At 41.1% G+C, this 21,493-nt stretch overlaps 1 protein-coding gene across 13 annotated transcripts in view; it reads right to left on the bottom strand.

Annotated features, from left to right (window-relative positions):
- The window catches only part of Tdrd3 (tudor domain containing 3), a 146,368-nt gene extending 130,863 nt beyond the window's left edge, over window positions 1–15,505 (bottom strand). For all 13 annotated transcript variants that reach the window (XR_015638042.1, XR_015638040.1, XR_015638041.1 and 10 more), the window contains 1 exon segment: window positions 15,300–15,505. Coding sequence is in view for 4 of the 13 variants with exons in the window: in XM_087585824.1 (XP_087441950.1) it covers window positions 15,300–15,340 (41 nt within the window). In the remaining 9 variants the exon portion in view is untranslated.
- Window positions 15,506–21,493: the final 5,988 nt, after the last annotated feature.

Below are 21,493 nucleotides of genomic sequence, written 5' to 3'. Positions count from 1 at the left end.
CCACTCTGCTTGCCCAAGTCCCAAGACTGCATGCCAGGGACAGAACTCTCCTCTCAGCCCGTCTCCTTCCCTTTCGGACTCATAAGATTCCGGTTCTTCTTGATACCTGGGGCCTTGCAGCCAGCACACATAGATGTCAAGAGTGGAGAGACAAAGTGTAGTAGTACAGAGGGTTAAAGTGGTACAGGGAAGATTCAATGGGAAGAGAACAGTAGGGCAGGGTACATGAGTCATTATACAGAGGGATAACACTAAAGACATTTTGAAAAAAATCATAAACTGTATGACTTTCATAAAATATATACATACATAAAGAGTTTAAATGAAGTTATCCTATAGCAAGGCAACAGTGACCCTATGGAATACCATAGGATAACAGATTAAAAGCTCAGCATCAGGAATGGGTTACTTTCTTCAGATTTGCTGACAAATCAACTCCCACAACCCCCAAACATTAGAGGCTATTTCCAGTACTATTGGTTACCCTCTAGAACTTGACAGTAAGACCCTATTATTGAAGGTATTTGAGTCACAGAACATGTCGAAATCAAACCAGTACTGACCTAGAAGCTTCATCCCTCAAGGGTGTCTTTCATAATGCTGGAAAGCATCATGCATGTATTACCAGAGAAGAAGGAATTAGCAATCTTGCCCAACTGTGAACCATGACAGCTACAACAATGAAGTGCCTAAAAAAACATGCTCACTGACACACTAGTAGCACAAATGTTATAGTAGCAACCAAACACTTTCTGCTGGGTCTAAGACCCAATCCAAAAGTTGAAACCCATACCTGGCATTATTATCAGGGCCAAGAACCTGTGGCTAGACAGGAAGAGGCTCTAGGGAGAACCCAGGAGTATTACTCTGATAAAGGGACATAGAACTAAACCAACTCTTGATGACTTATCATCGTGCACATAGATTAATGAACTTCTCAACCCCCATCTGAGAAGACTGTAGTACAGCAGACTGCAGTTAGCACAGAGACCCACAGCAATCAAGGTGCAGAGAGCAAGAGACTACAGAGACAGTTGAGCCTTAAACAGAACATCTCTATCAGAAGCCCTACTCCAAGTCCTGGGAGAATGATGGCAAAGAGGGCAGAAAGACTGTAAAAGCCATAGGAGGTAGACAACTACAAGGAAACAATGTTGCCTCGATATAGAAAGGCAGCACATAGGAATTCAGAGAACTTCGGTATGCACAAGCCCTGTACAGAGTAAGAAAAGACAAAATTCTAGCATGGAGACAGAAGTGGGCAGTAAGTTCCACCCTTAGCCAAGGAGCTATTGGTGGGTGATTGTAGTTAGGAAAAAGAGAGTCAGTTTTAAGGTAGACTTCTCTCCAGTGAAGGCCACACATCCAAAAGTATATGGCCAGCATAAACTGTACTTTATGGGTTTAAAAATATATAATAATAATAAATAGTAATTAAAAATAAAAATAAACAGTATAAAGTTGGGTGGGTAGGAAAGGGGGATGGATGTAGGAGTCAGGAGAAAAGTGAATGTGATCCAAATGCATTGTACAAAATCCTCAAAGAACTAATGAAAAAGAAAAAGGTTAGATGAAATCTAATTGAATATGAAATCTAATTGAATATAACACTAAACAGTGATATTTTTGTTACTATTTTCTTTTTCTCAACAATCTCTCATGATAATCTACTTTTGTTGTATACTATTATAACTAACAAATTCTATATAAACATTTATTCACAGTAATTTATTAATCTGAATGTGAATGAAGTTATAATTAAAACATGCTTTAGTAATTTTTATTAAGTATTTTTTCTCTAAGTGTGACTTTGCCTTTTGGGAAGATGTTTGACTGGGTTGGAGAGATGGCTCAGCTGTGAGGGTACCTATGTACCTATGCATACAGATGGCCTTTTACATGGGTGCTAGGAATCTGAATTCCAGCCACTTCACTTACTGGGCCATCTCCACCCCCTCACTTTGTTTAAATTCTTTACACTTTAAGATATCTACTGCTAAGTCTCAATGAAGTCCTACAGTGGGTTGCTAACTTAAAACGAAGCCACACTAAATCTTAATGGGAATTCAGGAATGATGATGATGATGATGATGATGATGATGATGATGATGATGATGATGATGATATATTGTTGAGAGAAGAGTAAGGAAGTGTCTATAGAGAGAATACAAGGCAGACTATCATAGCAACAAGCAAGGTAAATATAACAAAAATATTCTGCCAAGCACTAGCCTACCTTGAACTCTGAAAGTATGTCTTACAGAAAGGTAATCTTCAGGATGTATTCCTCACAATTCCAAAAGAGAAATGTCAACAAGTGAGCCACAAACCCTTTATCTACAATGGTGTCCTGCCTGCGAGATATGCTAGGGCAATGGTGGTACAGGTTTATGGGAGTGACCAACTCATGTCTGATTCGACCGAAGACCCATTCCATGAGCTGGAACCCATACCCAGCAATGCCTGGGAGACCAAGAACCTGAGACAAGATACACAGCCCAGGGACCTTGGGTAAAAGTCAGACAATTCTGCTCCTAAAAAAATGTCATGATAAAATGACTCCTAATATTCTGCCAAACTCATATAGATAAGATGGCCCTTGTTCAGCCATCATCAGAGAAGCTTCCTCTTATAGCAGATAGAGAAACTAATACCACAGACAGACTTTCCACAGAGAATGAGACACTATTTAACTCTCAGCCCCAATTGGGATATCTCCATTAAATCACAGCTCAGTGGAAGAGGAGGAGGAAAGAATTTAGGAGCTAGATAGGTTAGAGGACACCAAGAAAACAAGACCATCTAGATTAGCATAAACAAGATATGAATTCAGAGTGAAGCATGCACCGGGCCTGCACAGGTCTGCACCAGGTCCTCTGTGTACATATTATAGCTTCCAGTTTAGAGTTTTAGGGGATTTATGAGTGTTAGAATAAATGGGTTTCTGACTCTTGTGCCTTCTCTTGGTTTGTCCTATCCAATTTCAATGAGATGGCTTTTATTTTATCTTATTATATATTGTTTTGTTATATTTTATTACTATCTCTTAGAAACCTGTTCATTTCTAATAAGAGAAAGAAAGGGAGTAGGTCTGGATGAGAGGAGAGGTAGGGATCAGCAGGGTGGAATAGAGAGAAAAGAAACCAAAATCAGGATATATTATGTGAGAAAATCTATTTTCAAAAAAAGAAAAATATAAGAAAACATTATATCTTAGATACATAGAAACCTGTACCTATATGTATTTTCTTTATATTTTTGCTTAAAACATTACCAATAACCATTAACAATTCAATTTATACAAAAAAACTATTGTAATAAGGTAAGCATTTTAAAGACTACCAACAACCCAGTTCGAACTTACTTTTCATGAAAATATGAAGCAGGACTAATTCAAAAGGTAAAATGTACCCAATATAACGGCAGCTAAGCTTCATAATACCAAATGTGGCCTACTACTAATTCATAGCTAAAAGTGAGAAAAGTCCTGAAATACTAAAGAGGCCTCAGAAACCTACGATGTGATGTATCTACCTACAATGAGGCTTGCAATATTTATATATGACATAGGTGTGATATAAAATATATGTACAATATATAATATCCATATACCTATTTAACTCATTGTCAGTTTTGAAATGGTCTTATGTAGGACTAGCCACCCAAGTACTGAGACTACATCCATACACCATCACTAATATTTATAATTCCCCATTTATAAGCAAGTTTATTACTGAGAAATGTGATATAAAATAGGAAGGATTTGTAAGTTGAAGAGATATTTATAAGCATGAGTTATCACTTTAATTTTTATAAATGTCAAATTAAATCAAAAAGTGTAAAAGGCCCCCCAAAAGTAGAGCTTTGCCTATTCCTACCAATTTACCCAAATTTAACATAATTCCAAGTATCACTATTTCAAAATTTCTGTTTCCAGATAGAACTGTTTCATGTAGGAGCCACAGATCAAATCAATGCCAACCTACAAACTCTCTCGCTGCTGGGTGATGGAACAGGGAGAGAAACCGTGGTGAGCACAGAATTGTGGAATAAACTAACACTACCTCACGACTGTACAATTTGCAAGTCACTAATCTGACACACTGGAAATACGTTAGTTGACAGATAACTTAAGAATCACTGAGTTGGGCCACGGTTCTCAAAATGTCTTTCAGGAGGACATGAGATTAAAATTCTTAGAAACAAAGGATGTGACGAATGTCATCTCATCATCAAAGAACAGGCTCTGTGGTTTTCTTTCCACTGTCCTTCCCTTTCCTGACAACACTTCTCTTTGAAACTGAGATACGACAGCTGCTTGGGTTTGCCCATGCAAGCAGTTACAATATTCTGGAATGGTCTTCCTTGACTCTAATATGCCAAAGATTCACCAAGGGACACCTGTTAAACTACAGAAGACAACTGAGCAGGTGCTTGGAGTCCATCATACCGACAGGTGCCAAGTGATACCACACACTACTGTGTGGCTCACATGTGCAACCAGCAAGGTGACCAAAACACAAAGCAGAACTGACCCAGAACACTGGGCTGTTTTAAGACAGAGGGAAATGGCTGGAACTTAGACGTCTTTACTATGAGAACTCTGCTGCGCCCAAAGCCTAACCCCAACTAACTAAAGTAGGCCATTTAGTAGTGGATGCCTCAGTCCATTCTGCATATTCATGTAAGGCTAAATTTATTCATTTATGGATAAACAAAACGCAAAGTTCTGTTGTGCTTTTAAGAGAGCCAGACTTCAGTATACAGATTGAATTGTGTCATGATCATTTATATATTAAGTATATCTCATTATCCCATACTTGTTAACACATATTCTAACACTGAACTCTTCCATTACTGCAAATAAATCCCACCTTAAACTCTCAATTCCTTAAGAGGACACATATAGTCATATAAAGACAGATGTCTTTTCTTTATTCCATCTCTGCAAAATCTTCACAACTGCTAGAAAATTTAGTGAGTACAATACTGGTAATTGGGGCAGCAGAAAACAGATGAGGTGTTCATCAGCATATTCAAATATAAGCCAGGCAGTGGTGGCCCACACCCTTAATCCCAACAGTCAGACACACATGTTATGTACTCATTGGTAAGTGGATATTAGCCCAAATGCTCGAATTACCCTAGATGCACAGAACACATGAAACTCAAGAAGGATGACCAAACTGCGAATGCTTCACTCCTTTAAAAAGGGAACAAGAATACCCTTGGGAGGGAATAGGGAGGCAAAGTTTAGAACAGAGGCAGAAGGAACACCCATTCAGAGCCTGCGCCACATGTGGCCCACACATATACAGCCACCAAACTAGATAAGATGGATGAAGGAAAGAAGTGCAGGCTGACAGGAACCGGATGTAGATCTCTCCTGAGAGACACAGCCAGAATACAGCAAATACAGAGGCGAATGCCAGCAGCAAACCACTGAACTGAGAACAGGACCCCCGTTGAAGGATTCAGAGAAAGAACTGGAAGAGTTTGAAGGGGCTTGAGACCCCATATGAACAACAATGCCAAGCAACCAGAGCTTCCAGGGACTAAGTCACTACCCCAAGACTATACATGGACTGACCCTGGGCTCCAACTGCATAGGTAGCAATGAATATCCTAGTAAGAGCACCAGTGGAAGGGGAAGCCCTTGGTCCTGCCAAGTGAACTTGATTGTTTCAGGGAGGGGTAATGGGGGGAGGATGGGGAAGGGAATACCCTTATAGAAGGGGAGGGGGAGAGGTTGGAGGATGTTGGCCTGGAACCAGGAAAGGGAATAACAATTGAAATGTAAATGGAGGAAAAAAAAAAAAAAAGAAGGCAGAGGCAGGCTGAATCTCTGTGTTAGAAGCCAGCCTGGCCTACAGAGGGAGCTCCAGGACAACCAGAACTATACAGAAAAACTCTATCTTGAAAAATAAACAAACAATAACAAAAACCCACAAAGTCAAATACTACTTAAGGTGGCTATTTTGCACCAACAAATATGTAGTAGACATGAAAAGAAAAACAACTACAAAAGTTGTACTGTATCCACATAACCATAATGTGTTTAACATTTGCATTTGAAAACCTTCAAAGTGAATCAACTTTTAATTATCAAAGAAACAATAAAGACTTCTGATGAAGTGCAACTGATTAAATAAACAAGGATAAAAATGGTTTAATAACAAAACAAGACAAGCAACCAGATAAAGTCAGTAGAAAACTGCCAACAGCAACCAAACCGAGAGAAAAGGTGTATCCCCGTCTCTCAACGACAGGATGATTCAGACATCCTGGGCACTGACCCTTCCCTCCCACGCCAAGTCAAACACAGGAAAAAGTCAAATGGACACAATCCAGCCAAAATCTCATTGGCTAAGCTTAGCATATGCTTTTCCTCTTCAAAACTCATGGTGGAGCTTAATCTCCGCTCTGAAGTATTAGAGGGTGGGCACATGGTGTTTACAAAAAGATCTGTGGAAGGCACTAGATCAGAAACCTCCAAGATTACAGCTGCTTTCTAAGAAAGGGACATACCCTTGCTCTATTGCTATTGCCACTTAATATCCTACACCACCTCAAGACTTCCATCAGGAAGGCTATCACCAGAGGCAGTTGCCTGTGCTCTATTAGGAGTCTTGGGAACTAAGTGGAGACAGACAAGTCATCTGCACATGCTTCCTGTCCTAACCAGAAACCAATAAACAGTGTTTTCCATGGCTCATGATTGAAAGTTAACAAAAGAGCAACCTACGCTTAATCCTTTCCTTTCAGAAGTTTATAAAATCATAAGCCATCAAGTATGACTCTACTTAGAAAATTTTTCCACCAATATTTAATATTTAATGTTTCATGTTAGGTATTTTACAAAATTCGCCTTAATTAATGTCCAAGCTCTGCAAAGTCAGTCCCAAGAATTTAGTAACACTTTTTATTTTTATTCCACTTACTTATAGAAGTAGATCAGCAGATCCTGAGAGCGGGTACAAGTCAGGATTGGTCTGGAACAGTGTCTCGGGAGACAGCCTCAGTGAGAAGGGTCATTTAATGGAGGGGAATGTTAAACTGTTGGGGCAATAGAGCCTTTTGGTATAAGTGTACATCACTTATAAGGAGGAATTCCAGGTGTTGCCACACATGGCCTGATAAGGGGAGGGGAAATTTAACCTGGCTACCAGGCTACATGAACTCCTGGGGTTGGGGGAACCCAGGACAGGAGGCAAGCAAACGAACTCCTGCCAATCTCAGGATGAGATTTTTGGGGCTTGTGCATGCCTTGACCCCACTCTCACTCTGGGGCAGCTCCTCTGGTCCCATAGCTCCTCAGCCCACAGTAGGACACATAGGCCAGAGGGCACTTTTGAAGATCAAAGAACAATTTTCAGGAGTTGGCTTTCCTTCCAACATGGGAGTTCCAGGGATTAAACTCAAGTCTTGGCTTGGCTGCAAATGCCTTCACCTGAGTCTTCATGGCAGAGTCTTCTGAACGTCTACACTTGAACTTTTTTACTTGAACTTTAGATCTAGATCATGTGGGGTATGGGCACATTTTTAAAGAACCTTTAGATTATTTATGACTCAAACTGCTCTATCTCTATTGTTAATAAGTCAATAAAATACTGGCCAAATCACATGCTCTGAGAACTCTTAAAAGAAATGTCCATTTTCTGTTAGAAGAATGAATGGCTTTATAATACACTCTAAAGCATTTTTCCCTACCTCTCAGTGCTTAAAGGATCTCCTCTAAAAATGCTGAAATTTTTCAGTATTTGAACATAGCTTCTCAGAGACTGGTTCTCAGAGCCAGAGTCCAACAGAGATAAAATATTTTAAAGATGTGTGCATCTGTGTCTGTGTGTGGGTATATGTCCCTGAGGGCAGGTGCCCCAGACTCCCTGCAGCCTCTGGAGCTGGACAACAAGGTGCAGCCACACGCTTGCCATAAGTGCGGGGAGCTGAATGCAGGTCCTCGGCAAGAGCAGTGTTCCTAGCACTGGGCCACCTTCCAGCCCTCTAGCAGTCACAGTTTACAGTGAATAGAAATAGAAAGACTAACTTCATAATTTTAATATTAATATATTGAAAATATTATTTTAATATATAAACAATAAAATACTGCAAAATTTATACGTTTACACTAAATTTTCCAAACTCACTACATGTTATAACATATCTGACCTTGGACTAGACACATTTGAAGTGTTCAGTAGCTACATATGGACATTACAGTACACTAAAATGTCCCCAAAGGTTCTTATATTGAAGGTTTAGAATTCAAAGCAGCCATGTTTAAGATGAGATTTTTGAAGAAATAATATTTCTTTTGGCTTATGACCGAACCATCTGAAAAATATGGTAATCTTCTCATAGTCTCCATAAAAACTAAACTATAACTGATTAATGTGAGTAAGCCTGAAAAGTAGAATCAATTCCTTACCACTCCCTTTGTCACTCTTGTAGCAGTTGTTATGGGATAACATAAAACTTCTAATACCCTTTTTGTAAACTCTTCATGCTTTGACAAGACATTCACAAGTATCTCAGAAATCAACCTATTGATCTCCATCTCAACTGTCACCTTCTACTTCTGCTCAGCTCCAACTACTGCAGTGCAGAGTGACATCACCTCTACCTCACCCCCATCCCCTGACTAAAACTCATCAACTTCTATTAACTACAAAATGAAAGTTAAACGTACTGATTATAAGTGCCTGCCACAACACCATGTTCAATAATTATTTGTTACACAGACAAATTGCTGGATCTACCTGATTTTCCCTAGACAAAAATCAGACACAGTGTTAAGACAGGACGTACAACAAGCAAGGCACATATGTTACTACACTGGAAAGTTCTCCAGGCTCCCAAGTCTGGATTAATTGCTTTCAGATGTTTTTCAACACCACTCAGCAAGAAAAACAACAGTGCAGAACATGTTTAAATTCTACCTGTCATACACCACTACACTCCAAAACAAACACAGTACCTTGCTCAGAGGAAGCATAAATGTTTTCTAAGAGTACTTCAGTACATACAGTACTGCTGGGGCTATGTTTCTTTATATTAACTTATTAATATAAAGAGAGCATACATGTAATACCACTGAGATGATCTATTTGTCTCTACCTTAAAAACCACAAAGCTGCAATGATGTAAAGAGGCCCTATGTACACACAGGAATGTGCTGGTATACACACACACACACACACACACACACACACGCACACACACAAACTCACATACACAAACTCACACACACACATATACATACACACACATATACACATATACAAACTCACACACACACACAGGCACACAAGTGCACATACTGAGGTTACAGTACATATTAGGCTGAGTCCTCCCCTTCCACCATCATGACTTTCTTCTCTGTTCTCTTCATCTTTGACCTGACAATTTCTTAACATGTCAGATTATCGCATATTTCTTTTCCCCTTTCTGCTTTTCTTTGTTGGACTATGGTTCCACAAGTATTTCTCACGTTTTTCTATTGCTGATAGGATAGTCTACTTATTGTACAAATGATATTCTCTTACCTATACATTGTAGACCTTAAGAAGTTTCGACTGCAGAACTTATGTGTAATATAAATAAAATGCTAATATTCTCCTTTTGTCAGAATGAGAAAACATAAGCTAAAGTAAGCTGATGTGCTATTTTTATGATTCTTGAACTGTTACTATGTGGTTTTTAGTTGATTTAGCAAATGCTGCTGTGTGAAAGAAGAAATTTATTTTCAACCTGCTGAGGCAGCAAGTTTCTTTATAGACCTCCTTCATGCTTGAGGCAGTCAAGCCTACAGGCAGCTGAAACTAGATTTATAGGTGAGTCACCAAAAATGACTGCAAACAGCACCTTAAAAAAATCACACAGTCTGACAAAATACCCAGTTTACACCATCAAGAGAAGCAGCAAGGGATGTGTAACATATTCTATGGCCAAATGTTAACAAAGGCATACTCCTTTCAACATTTTAACTTTGCAAATAATATAAACTACAGAGAGATTATCAATGTGCACTAGAGGGGGAAATATCTTCATATAGAAGGTGTTGCCAAGCTGGATATTGTGGTGCATGCCTTTACTTCCAGCACTTGGAAGATGGAGGCAGAGGTAGGCAGATGTCTGTGGGTTCAAAGCGAACCTGATCTACATAGCAAGTTCTAGGCTGGCAGCCAGAGTTACATAGTGAGAACCTGGCTAAAAATAATGGAAGGAAATGAAGAAGGGTGTTTCCAATAAGCCTCCTTGAAAACCAAATAAAAACAACTGGTTTCTTATAGTGTCTCTTCAGCATCTAAAAGATACTATGATTTTTGATCCTTCCCAAAAGAGTACACAAGAACATCTGTATGAAAGTGGTGATGAAATGCATAAACCAGGTGTGGTGGAACATACCTTTAATCTCAGCACTCAGGAGGCTTATGCAGGTGGAGCTCTGGGAGTTCCAGTCTAGCCTGCCTTCTGCATAGTGAGTTCCTGGACAGCCATAGCTATGTAGTGAGACTGTCTCAAAGAAAAAGTGGATAGGAGGAAGGGTAGAAAAAAAGAAAAAGGAAAGAAAATGCATTTCACAATTTCAGAAATAAATGAATAATATGTAGTTAATAAGTAGCTTAAGTAGCTACAGTAGACTTCATATAGCCGCCCACAGCTGTAACTGGCTACAGTGCCAGCCAGCACTAGGAGAGCTGAAGCAAAAGTCATAGTTGAAGGTCAGCTTAGAGTATACAGTGAGGCCATGTGGGAGAGAAGGCACAATACTGTGCTTACATGTGTGTGAGAGACCATGTGGGAGAGAAGGCACGATACTGTTCTTACATGTGTGTGAGAGTTGCTACAGAATAACAAGGCTGAATAAAAATTCCTATATCCTGTTCATAAACATATTATGCAACTACTAGCACTACTGTCAGTAGTTACACTGACGCTTCTACCTACCAAAGGTTCTGTCAGTGCTGCTAAGACACGGTTTTCAGTTAAGACTGAGTGCTCACTCACCAGCAGTCTCCTGGGGAAGAGAGTGCCTCTAAGAAAACTGAAACCAACCAAACAAGAAAAGCACAGAGGGTGGGCTGAAGAATGACAATCGTACTCTTTATTGTGATTATTAATAAGGCTACAGAGAAGCTTCTACTGGTGGGATATGAAAGGAAGAAGAAGGACCTTAAATCCAGCCATGATGAGTCTGAACATTGCTCCACTTCTTTTCCTTAGGGCTAGATGTGCAGAAGAGTGACTCCCTCTGTACTCTACAGGACACTATTTCCATTGCACTATTTAGCCAATGGTGGCTCTCCAGCACTGGAGCTGACTGCACTTTCTTAATTGTAGAAGAGTAACAAATGTACATGGGCCAGAAGATGGTAGTGTGGTCCCAGGAGCCAAAGTGAGATGGCCCAAAGGAAGGGCGGGAAGGGGATCTTTAACATCAGACTCTATCTCCTCCATTCTATTTTAAAAAAAAAAAAAAAAAAAAAGAGTCAGATACCTGGAGTGTTCTGTGATTAAACCATCAGTGTTCTGTGTTTCAAAAACATACTTTAAAATAAAATTTTGTTTTCTTTAGTTTTTGTTTCAGACAAGGTGTCTCTCTACAGCCCAGAGTGGCCTGGAATTTACAGCAATCCTCTAGCTTCATCCAGGGTCTACAGCTGTGAGTCACCATGCCCCCGCCTAAAACACACATTAACTACTTTATACATCTTCAACCCTAAACTGCTTAAGAAAACAAAACACACAATATAGTGTTTTGTTTTGTTTTCAGAACTTAAGACTTCAAAACATAGGTCTAGATGATCCAATTAAAGTGATGAGTTCTTTCACTGTGACATAACCCCACACACTAAACTTCTGTCCCAAACAAAAAAAAAAACAAACAATTCCACTTTTAAATATAGGATTTAATCCTGTCTTTGTTGATGGGTTTTCTGACAGCCTCAGTATAAAGCCCAGGCTAGGATTACAAGCACAGAGCAATGTATTATTTTTAATCAACCATTTAAATGAGAAGTAATCACAATGCACTACAAGTACTGGATTTTTCTCTGAATATTTGAGCATACTCTTGGTTCTACAACTTAGAAATTGAGCAAACTATTACTCTTGCAATTTGGTTAAACTACACAACATTAATTCTATAGACAACATGGTCTCACAAACATAAATTCAATGATTACATTCTCCCTAACACATTTAAAAGGAGGAAAAAGAGAAGGAAGAAAGAGAGACTGGGCAGGGAGGAAGGGAGGGAGGGGAAAATGGCTCAGATAAGAGACTTGGTGTGACACAGGAACCTGTAAAGCAAGCCCCAGTGAGACGTGATGACCACAGGAGCTTGCTAGGTAACAGTCAATCCAAAACCAAGGAACAAGCTCCATATTCTGTGAGAAACTCTATCTCAGTGTAATCAGGAGAGAATGATGGAGGACTCCCAGCATCCTCTTCTGGCTTCTGAATGTGCACTCATATGCACAGACGTATATACACATGCCTGGCTCATTCACATCACATGCAAAATGTTTTAAAAAATAAAAGATTCAGAAACATAATGTGAATGTGTACAGTAAGTAGAAACCAACAATTCTCTCTATAGATGACTGAGGAAAAACAAGACACACGACATGATTAATACTGTTCCCTACACAAATATAAAGCCAAATCCCTTCTATGAAGTTATTTTATGCATAGAAGTAGACATTACGAAAGACCAAGGTACCATTTTAGATATTTAAACCAATTTACTGCAAAAAATCCCTACATTTGAAAGTGACGTCCATAAAATCTAATCCTCTGTGCTACAGGCCGGGGGTGTGGGGCTGTTGGGAGTATAATACTGCTTAATTTATATTGTAAAGCCCTGAATTTGGCTGGAATATTACTGAACATCTGAGAGTTAAAATATTCATAAACAACCCAATAGATTTCAATAAATTGGTCTTCTGCATCTAATTATCAACATAAGCCATTCACTATTATCTCCCTACTTCACATACAGTGAATAAACAGATTAGTAACTGTGTAGCTGTTTTAGCATTTCAGTTTACCTACAACTACTTTAGTACCATTGAGTCCCAAATTATTTTGTTTAGAGTCAACAACAACCCCAGAGGGGAAATCTGGATGTCAGAACTGAGTTGTTCAAAGCTGTTCTCTAAACTTCTCTTCACAGCACTCTTATCCCTTTAGACCTTTGAAATTCTAATGAGAGCATGCTTAAGTCTCTAATTAAAGGCCCAGTACAAGCCACATCACTGAGGAGAGTCCAGGCCTTCCTTCCTTGGCACAAACTTTGACTGGTCAACATGGGTCAGGATTCTAGAAAACTCCTACCAGCCTCAGTGATCCTAGCCTTTATCTGGGCTCTTCTGATGTAGAGCAGATTGGTAGAAGGGAAATGTGTAAATCTAACTTGCAATACAAAGTGGCAAAGGATTAAATGTAACCACTGGAGACTTGCAGCTCTAAGAAAGGAGGAAAGCATTCTAAGTGGGCATCTGTGACTGACCGGGCTACTTCAAGGTCAACTCTTTCAACTTACTATGCAGTATATTTCTAGGTATCAAAGATCCCACAGAAAAATAATACACAGTTCTCTGCTTTAAGAGGAGCTTTAAGAGTCCAAAGAAAACAAATTTAGAATCTTGGATCCCAATAAAGTAACAAACCTACCTAGAGGATATAGCCCTGTTTCAGAATTTATTCCAAAGACCCTATTTGTAAGTAAAGGGGTATCACTAGTTTCTAAGAGTAAGACTCAATGAAGAACTCAAATAGATGCCAGGTCTGATGTGATGCAAACCAGCAATTCCATCAGGAGTTGGAGGCCAGCCTGGGCTACATAAACTGAAATGAAGACAGACTTAAGATTATTGTGGACAACTTTGTAAAAAAAAAAAAAAAAAAAAAATCAAGAAAATGGAAGGAGGCATTCCAGTATAGAAGTAAAACTGAATAAAGTGAAATTTTTAACTACTGTACCAGTAATGGGAGGAGGAAGAGGTCTGTATTTATCTATTAAATAAATAGTAAACACACTGGACTGGACCAGTCTCATTACATCAACATTTATTTCAACCACTTTCTAGTCATGTCAGGGGAGAAAGTTAATTAACAATTCTTTGCCTTCAACTTCACACCTGTGAGTAAAGTAGGGGGAAAAAAGGCCTCTCAAGTCACTTAGCAAAACCTTCACTGGCAGGGTTGTGATGACCCTGCCCTATTCATCAAAACTTTATGATCAAAGTCAAATTCCAATCCTTTAACCCTCCTTGGTTTTAATCCTCAAACACCTTCCTACTTCCAGGAACCATTGGGACCCAGCGTCCTTTCTCCCAAACAATAAGCACTTTCCTAACTCTAGACATCTACAAAGCCTTTCTTCACCATCTGTCAGAACCCACTTCTCTCCTTCAGTCATAAAGTACGCTCTGTCTTGACGGTTTGCTAACACTGCAATAGTTTTCTTGATGCTTCGCCCTTCTCACTAAAGTGTAGCTTCAGAAATCTGGGGAAAATAATCTGTGTTTCACCCTCATCCCTAACCATCAGTCCAGAAGGTACCTATGCCAGGCTGGGAAAAGCGACGCTGGATTAAACTGGATGTTTACAACTGGAATTGCTGAACTTCCAGAAACTGCTTAATTTCGAATAATTTGTAATAATCTGTAATATCAGATCCCGAAAAGTCACGGCTGAAAAAGTCTTTTTTAAAAAATCAGACCAACGCCATCCTTTCAAGAAAAGTTCCACGGGGCAATCCCGGCACGAGTAACGGGGTGGTCATTCTCTGCTTCGCAAGTTGAGCGTGCAGCAAGGGCAGCGGCGCTCCTGTCGGCGCGGTAGTTTGAAACCAGGGCAGCCGGCCGGCTCCGGCCGCCTCGCGGGGCTGGGCTCCGTGCTCCCGCCAACTTCCCACAGGCCGCCGCCTCCCGCGTCCGCCGCAGCGACACCCGCCAGGGGCGGCTGCGCGTCGTGCTCGGCTCCGCGGGTCCTCCCTAGCGGCGCAGCTCGGGCCTGGCCACCGCCCGCTCCCCGGCCCGGAGGCCTCGCTCTCTCCCCGCGGGCGGTCGCTCCGCTCCGGGTCGCAGGCCGCCGCCCCTAGGGGAGCGGGGACACTCGCCGAGCTCCGCGTGGCGCCGGGGGCGGAGCCGGCCCCGAGGGCCCCCAAGAGGACGGGGGCGGGTGGCTGTGTCCGCCTTCCCCGCCGCATCCCCGGCGCCCCTCTCCCGACCTTCCCTGGGGCCCGACCAGAGCCCGCGGCCGGGCGGCCGGCGCGACGCGGCACTTACCAACCCGCCTGGGACAACGCGGCGCCGGACACCTCGGCCATGGTTAGCTGCTCAGGCTCGGGGACGGCGGGGGTCTGAACTGAGGGTGGGGGACAGGCCTCCTGCTGGAGACCCAGAAAAAAGAAAAAGAAGAAAGAGAGAAAAAAGAAGAAAGAAAAGAAAAAGAAAAAAAACTCCTCTGTTCGACTGTGCCACTGGGCATGCTCAGTGCGACGGGCGCTTCCGCGTGCGGGTTCCGCTCGCCGCGTTTTGCGAGCGGCCGCAGGGGCCGGCCAGGGCTAGGAGCGGCGAGCCGCCAAACGCGGTCTGGGCCGGGGGATCGGACGCGGCGCAGCGGGGACCGCACTAGGCTGGCACCTCTCCTGCCCTGCAGCTCGGTCACTTTCTAAGTTGCACACACGGGAGCCGCGCTTTCCAGGGCCGTCTCACGGGGCGGGACACGGACCCCGCGGCCCGGGCGGCGCATCGGGGATGATGCTACCACGGCCACGTTTAGGGCGGTGTAGCCCAGCCCATTCTGCACCAGAGCTGATTGTTCTGGTCAGGGCCGGCTCCATTCACCCGGCCTAGTGGTCGGCTGAGACTCAAAAGACTGCAACTCGAGCCCCCTCTGAGTCCCAGCCGACAGATGGGTGAGCTAGGCACCCTAATCCTGTACTTAGGGGAGTTAGCGTTGAACTTGGTGGAGGTGACAACTGCTTTTTCTTGTCACCCTCCTGCTGGGCGTCGCCCTGTCCCAGCGCGGCGCCGCGACCTTGGCACCAGCACCTAGCCGGGTTAGCACCGCCCTACACCGTGCCCTTTGCCGCACGCGGGAGAACCGGGGTGCACGGCGTGTCCCCGACTGAGCATGCGCGACTACGCCACCGAGCTGCGCCGAAACGCTCCAAACGTGATTGGACAATCGGGAGTCACACAGGCCAATCAGAGAAAAGGAGTCCGGATGGGGCGCGGATGTGTGGGTGCTCTTAAAAAGTTTGCTATGAGATCTGGTCCTTCTCCAGAACCATGGCAGAGTAGGAGAGGTGGCATCCCGGTGATTTTGCGGAGTTAAGGGCTATTTAAGAACTCAGATTCTCAGAGAAAGAACTGGAAGAGCTTGAAGGGGCTCGAGACCCCAAAAGTACAACAATGTCAAGCAACCAGAGCTTCCAGGGACTAAGCCACTACCTAAAGACTATATATGGACTGACCCTGGACTCTGACCCCATAGGTAGCAATGAATATCCTAGTAAGAGCACCAGTGCAAGGGGAAGCCCTGGGTCCTGCTAAGACTGAACCCCCAGTGAACTAGACTATGGGGGGAGGGCGGCAATGGGGGGAGGGTTGGGAGGGGAACACCCATAAGGAAGGGGAGGGGGGAGGGGGATGTTTGCCCGGAAACCGGGAAAGGGAATAACACTTGAAATGTATATAAGAAATACTCAAGTTAATAAAAAAAAAAAAAAAAAAAAAAAAAAACAAAAAAACTCAGATTCTGTCTGCAACCCGTCGCGGTTGCTACTTCACCTTTACTGTCACCATCACAGAGCCAGACTTGGGAGAGACTGCAAAACTGGCAGTTGCTCCTGAGACTTAGAAGCAACTTGTTAGAGAAAGAAGGGTGTTAAGTATCCTGAAGTTAGCTGAAATCCCCATTTTCTCACTTTAGCTGGTCACAATTCTAAAGTCAGTGTGCCTTTGGAGAATAAGCTGTGATGTGTGTTTCCGAACACAAATTTGTTTCTAGGTAGATTTTAGTATGTACGCTATGTTCAGAATCAGTAATACATTTTCTTTCCTGGTATTTACAGTAGTAAAAGATGTTTTAAATCATTCATGAGTGGTGTGTTTATATGTACCAGGTGAACTGAGGACAGACAGAAAAAATCTAATGGATAACTCAATTGCCACTTTTGTTATTAAATACATCTTACCAAACATATCTTTTTATTCGTGTAGTTGTTAAGTGAAAATTATTATGTCCCAATAACCAGCATCACTGAATAAATAAGCCTTTATACTGGTTCTCACATTGAGTGTAATACAGTAAGAATTTACCATTGCAGGTACTTATGTTAAACAATGCACAAAATACTAAATCCACTTCAAGAGCATGATTCCTACTGGAGAAATTTGTTACAATAAAAGCATCAAAAACTAAAATAATGACATTAATGGCACATTGAAATTTTTAGATAAACTGGATAAAAGTCCATAGGGATGCAAAGTCCTCACATTACAGCGTATAAAATGATAGGGTACAGAAAAGGGGGGAATGTGCCTTACATCAAGGAATGAGTGCCCTAAACAAGTGGTGGAATCAGAGGCTTCAAATGATGTGTGCTCCCTTCCACTAGACATTAACCTCTCTTAGGAAATACACTTGCCAGGGTTCTTTTAACCTTAACTTAATCAAGCTTCTAGGTAATGATTCTCTTTCAGATGCTGGGTCAGCAGTCCCTGGGCACATTTAATAATGTCTGGGGACACTTTAGGATGCTACAGCCTTGGAGAATGTGCAGGTCAATTGGATTTGGTAGGTAGAGACCAGGGTTGGAGCCCAAGAACCTGCAATGCACAGGACACTTGCAGAACCCTCAAGAACAGCTGAAATCAGAGTCAAGATTGAAGCTCACATTAAGATACTCTTAGAAAATAATGGACGACTTAGAAGTGAAGAACATGTTATGCTGCACAAAAATAGGACCTGGGTTGTTAAAAATAAGGTAATGACAAAAGAGAGCATTCTTCTAGGTTAAAAATATGCAAGAGATGCTGGACATGGTGACAAACACCTTTAATCCCAGCACTTGCGAGGCAGAGGCAAGAGAACCTCTGATGTTCCAGGCCAGCCTGGTGTACATAGATATTTTCAGGCCAGCCAGAGTTACATACTCAGACCCAGAGTCACACACACACACACACACACACACACACACACACACACACACACACACACAGACGGGCTCAAGAGATATAACAAAATCTCTAAATCTACAGAAATTTTATAAAACTTTATAGCAACTACAGAAATTTGAAAATAGACCAGATATTGAATACCCAATTACAGTGTGTTAATGGAGTTATCATTCGATATTATAATGGAATCTTGCAAATCCTATGCCAGTGTATTTATTTATGAAGAATTGAACTATAACTTATTTAACCTACAATATATATTAAAGTATACATATGTGTATGCATGTGATAGAGGAGAAAATAGAGCAAGATACTAAAAATGAATCCATCCAAGGGTCATGGTGCTTGTTTTTCTTTAACATTCCCCAAGATTTTAGATATTTCCAAATTTTAAAAAGCCATAATGAATTATACTAACAACACCAAAAATTTTTCATCGAAATATTATTCTTTAAAGATAATTAATAGCGTGGAAAATGATAACAGCCGACTAGATGAATTTTATCTTGAATTAGATAAATTATTGATTCACTGTAAATACAAAGTCTTCAATGAGCTGAATTTGAAAGAAAAATCCTAAGAATGGGAAAAAAAGATTTTGGTTGATTAAAAAAAAAGAAGAAATTGAATCTATTGGGAATTTAAGATATGAATTAATATCCAAAAAAGAAGTGAACAAAATTGTCATTTCGGTGAAGAAAAAAGTTCTCATACCGAAAGGGCAGAAGAACACAGCTGAGCAGGGATGAAAGCAAAAACTATGATCCGCCTGGAATGCAGACATGCCTTGGGTTACAGTTGGATCTGGCCCCAGCATTCCCTGGGACCACAAAGGACATTCCTCCGAAACCCAGAAGCACAGACTTCTGCATAAAAACACAATCAGTAATAGCCGAGACAATATATCTCCACCTGAGCTCAGCAACCCTATGGATTCCCTCACTCCAAGAATTTGTTAAATCTAAAAAATTCCAGGCACAAAACATCCAAAAAACCTGGGACATTAAAATGTCCCAGACAACAACAAATATGAGAATGATAAAAAATAGGAGAAAAGCCCCAGATCAAAGGCACAGAAAACATTTCAACAAAATCGTAGAAGAAAATTTTCCTAGCCTAAAGATGTCAATCAAGGTACAAAAAGCATAGAAAATACCAAAGAAACTGGGCTGGAAAAGAAAGTCAGCTTGGCACTCCAAAACACCAAACACACGGAATTAAAAAGGAAATTTAAAAACTGCAAAGGAAAGAGTTACAATGATCAAAGTAACATGTAAAGGCAGGTCTATTAGAACAGCACCTGACTTCTCACTGGAGACTCTAAAGGCCCTAAGAGCTTAGACAGATGTTCTACAGACTCTAAGAGACCACAGGTGCCAGCCTAGACTACTATACCCAGCAAAGTTTTCAATTACCATAGAATGAGAAAATAAGACATTTCATGATTTAAAAAACAAATTCAAGCAATAGTTGTTTAAAACTCCTATAGACGGCACTAGAAGGAAAACTCCAACCTAAAGAGGTTTACTACACCCAGGAAAACACAAACAAAGAATAAATAATCCCAGGCCAGCACATCAAAAGAGGGGAAACACACACACACACACACACACATACACACACACACACACACACACACACACACACATACACACACACACACACACGCCACTACCACCAATACGACCACCAATACAACTACAAAATAATAGGAGTCATCAAACACTGCTCAATGATATCTCTCAATATCCAGGGTCTCAGTTCCCCAATAAAAAGACACAATCTAACAAAATATATATGAAAAAAAAGAAATTCACCCTTCACTGCATCCAAGAAAGACACCTTAGCATCAAGGATATCACTTCAACTTAAAAATATGAAACAAGGCATTCTAAGCAAATGTACCTAAGAAGAAAGCTGGTGTAGCCATCTTAATATCTGACAAAATAGACTTCAGACCAAAGCTAATCAGAAGAGCTGGGGAAGGACTCTACATACTCATCTAAGGTCAAATCGACAAAGAAGACATTGCAATTCTTAACACGTATGCAACAAACACAAGAGCATCCAAGTTCATAAAAGAAACAATACTACAACTTACTTATACAATAAGAAGGGTGACTTAAAAACTAAACTCTTGGGCTGGAGTGACTGCTCTTCCAGAGGTACTGAGTTCAATTCCCAGCAACCGCATGGTGGCTCACAACCATCTCTAATGGGACCCCATGCACTCTTCTGGGGTGTGTCTGAAGACAGCTACAGTGTACACATATAAATAAAATTAAATAAATAAAAAAAAACTAAGGGTTGGAGATTTAGCTCAGTGGTAGAGCGCTTGCCTAGCAAGTGCAAGGCCCTGGGTTCGGTCCCCAGCTCCGAAAAAAAAAGAAAAAAAAAAAAAAAACAAAAACAAAAACAAAAACAAAAACTAAACTCTTGCCAACAGACAGGTAGGTCAACCAGACAAAAACTAAACAGAAATGCTTTATAAAACAGATGGACCTTTGAACCTTCTCTAAATTATTTCCTTTTCTTTTTTTATTGGATATTTTATTTATTTACATTTTAAATGTTATCCCCCATCCTGGTTTCCCTCTGGAAACAAGTTATCCCATCTCCCCTCCCCCTGCTTCTATGAGGATACTCCCCTACCCACCCATCCACTCCCTCCTGTCTCCCTGCCCTGGCATTCCCCTACACTGGGGCATCAAGCCTTCACAGAACCAAGGGCCTCTCCTCCCAACAAGGCCATCCTCTGCTACATATTCGGGAATCTTCTCCAGATTTAAACACACATTCTGACACAAATCAATTCTCAACAAATACCAGAAAATTGAAAGAATACCCTGAATCCTATCAGATCACCCTAGATGAAAGCTGGATCCCAACATCAGAAAGTTACCAACTCCTGAAAACTGGACAGCTCTCTGCTGAATGGGAAAAGGTGTCAAGACGGAAATTAAGACAGGAGAGTTTTCTAGGATTGAATGAAAATGAATACACAACTTATATAAATGAACAGTACTAAATGTCTACATTTACAAATGGAGATATCCCATACTAATCACAGCACACCCGAAAGCTCTCTAACAACTAGAAGAAATCACACTCAAATGGAGTAAAAGGTAAAAATAATCAACTCAGGGCTGAAATCATTAAAATAGAAACAAGCAAAAACAACCAAAGGAATTAATGAAACAAATAATTTACTCTTTGAGAAACTCAATAAGATTAACTAACTTTTGTCTGAATTAAGTAAAAAGGCAGAGAGAGAATATCCAAATTAGCAAAAT

The sequence above is a fragment of the Rattus norvegicus genome, chromosome 15 (assembly GCF_021556685.1).
Source record: "Rattus norvegicus strain SHRSP/BbbUtx chromosome 15, alternate assembly SHRSP_T2T, whole genome shotgun sequence".
Classification (NCBI taxonomy): Eukaryota; Metazoa; Chordata; class Mammalia; order Rodentia; family Muridae; genus Rattus; species Rattus norvegicus.
Note: the sequence above shows the minus strand (reverse complement) of the source record. Positions and strands in the feature narration are given on the sequence as shown.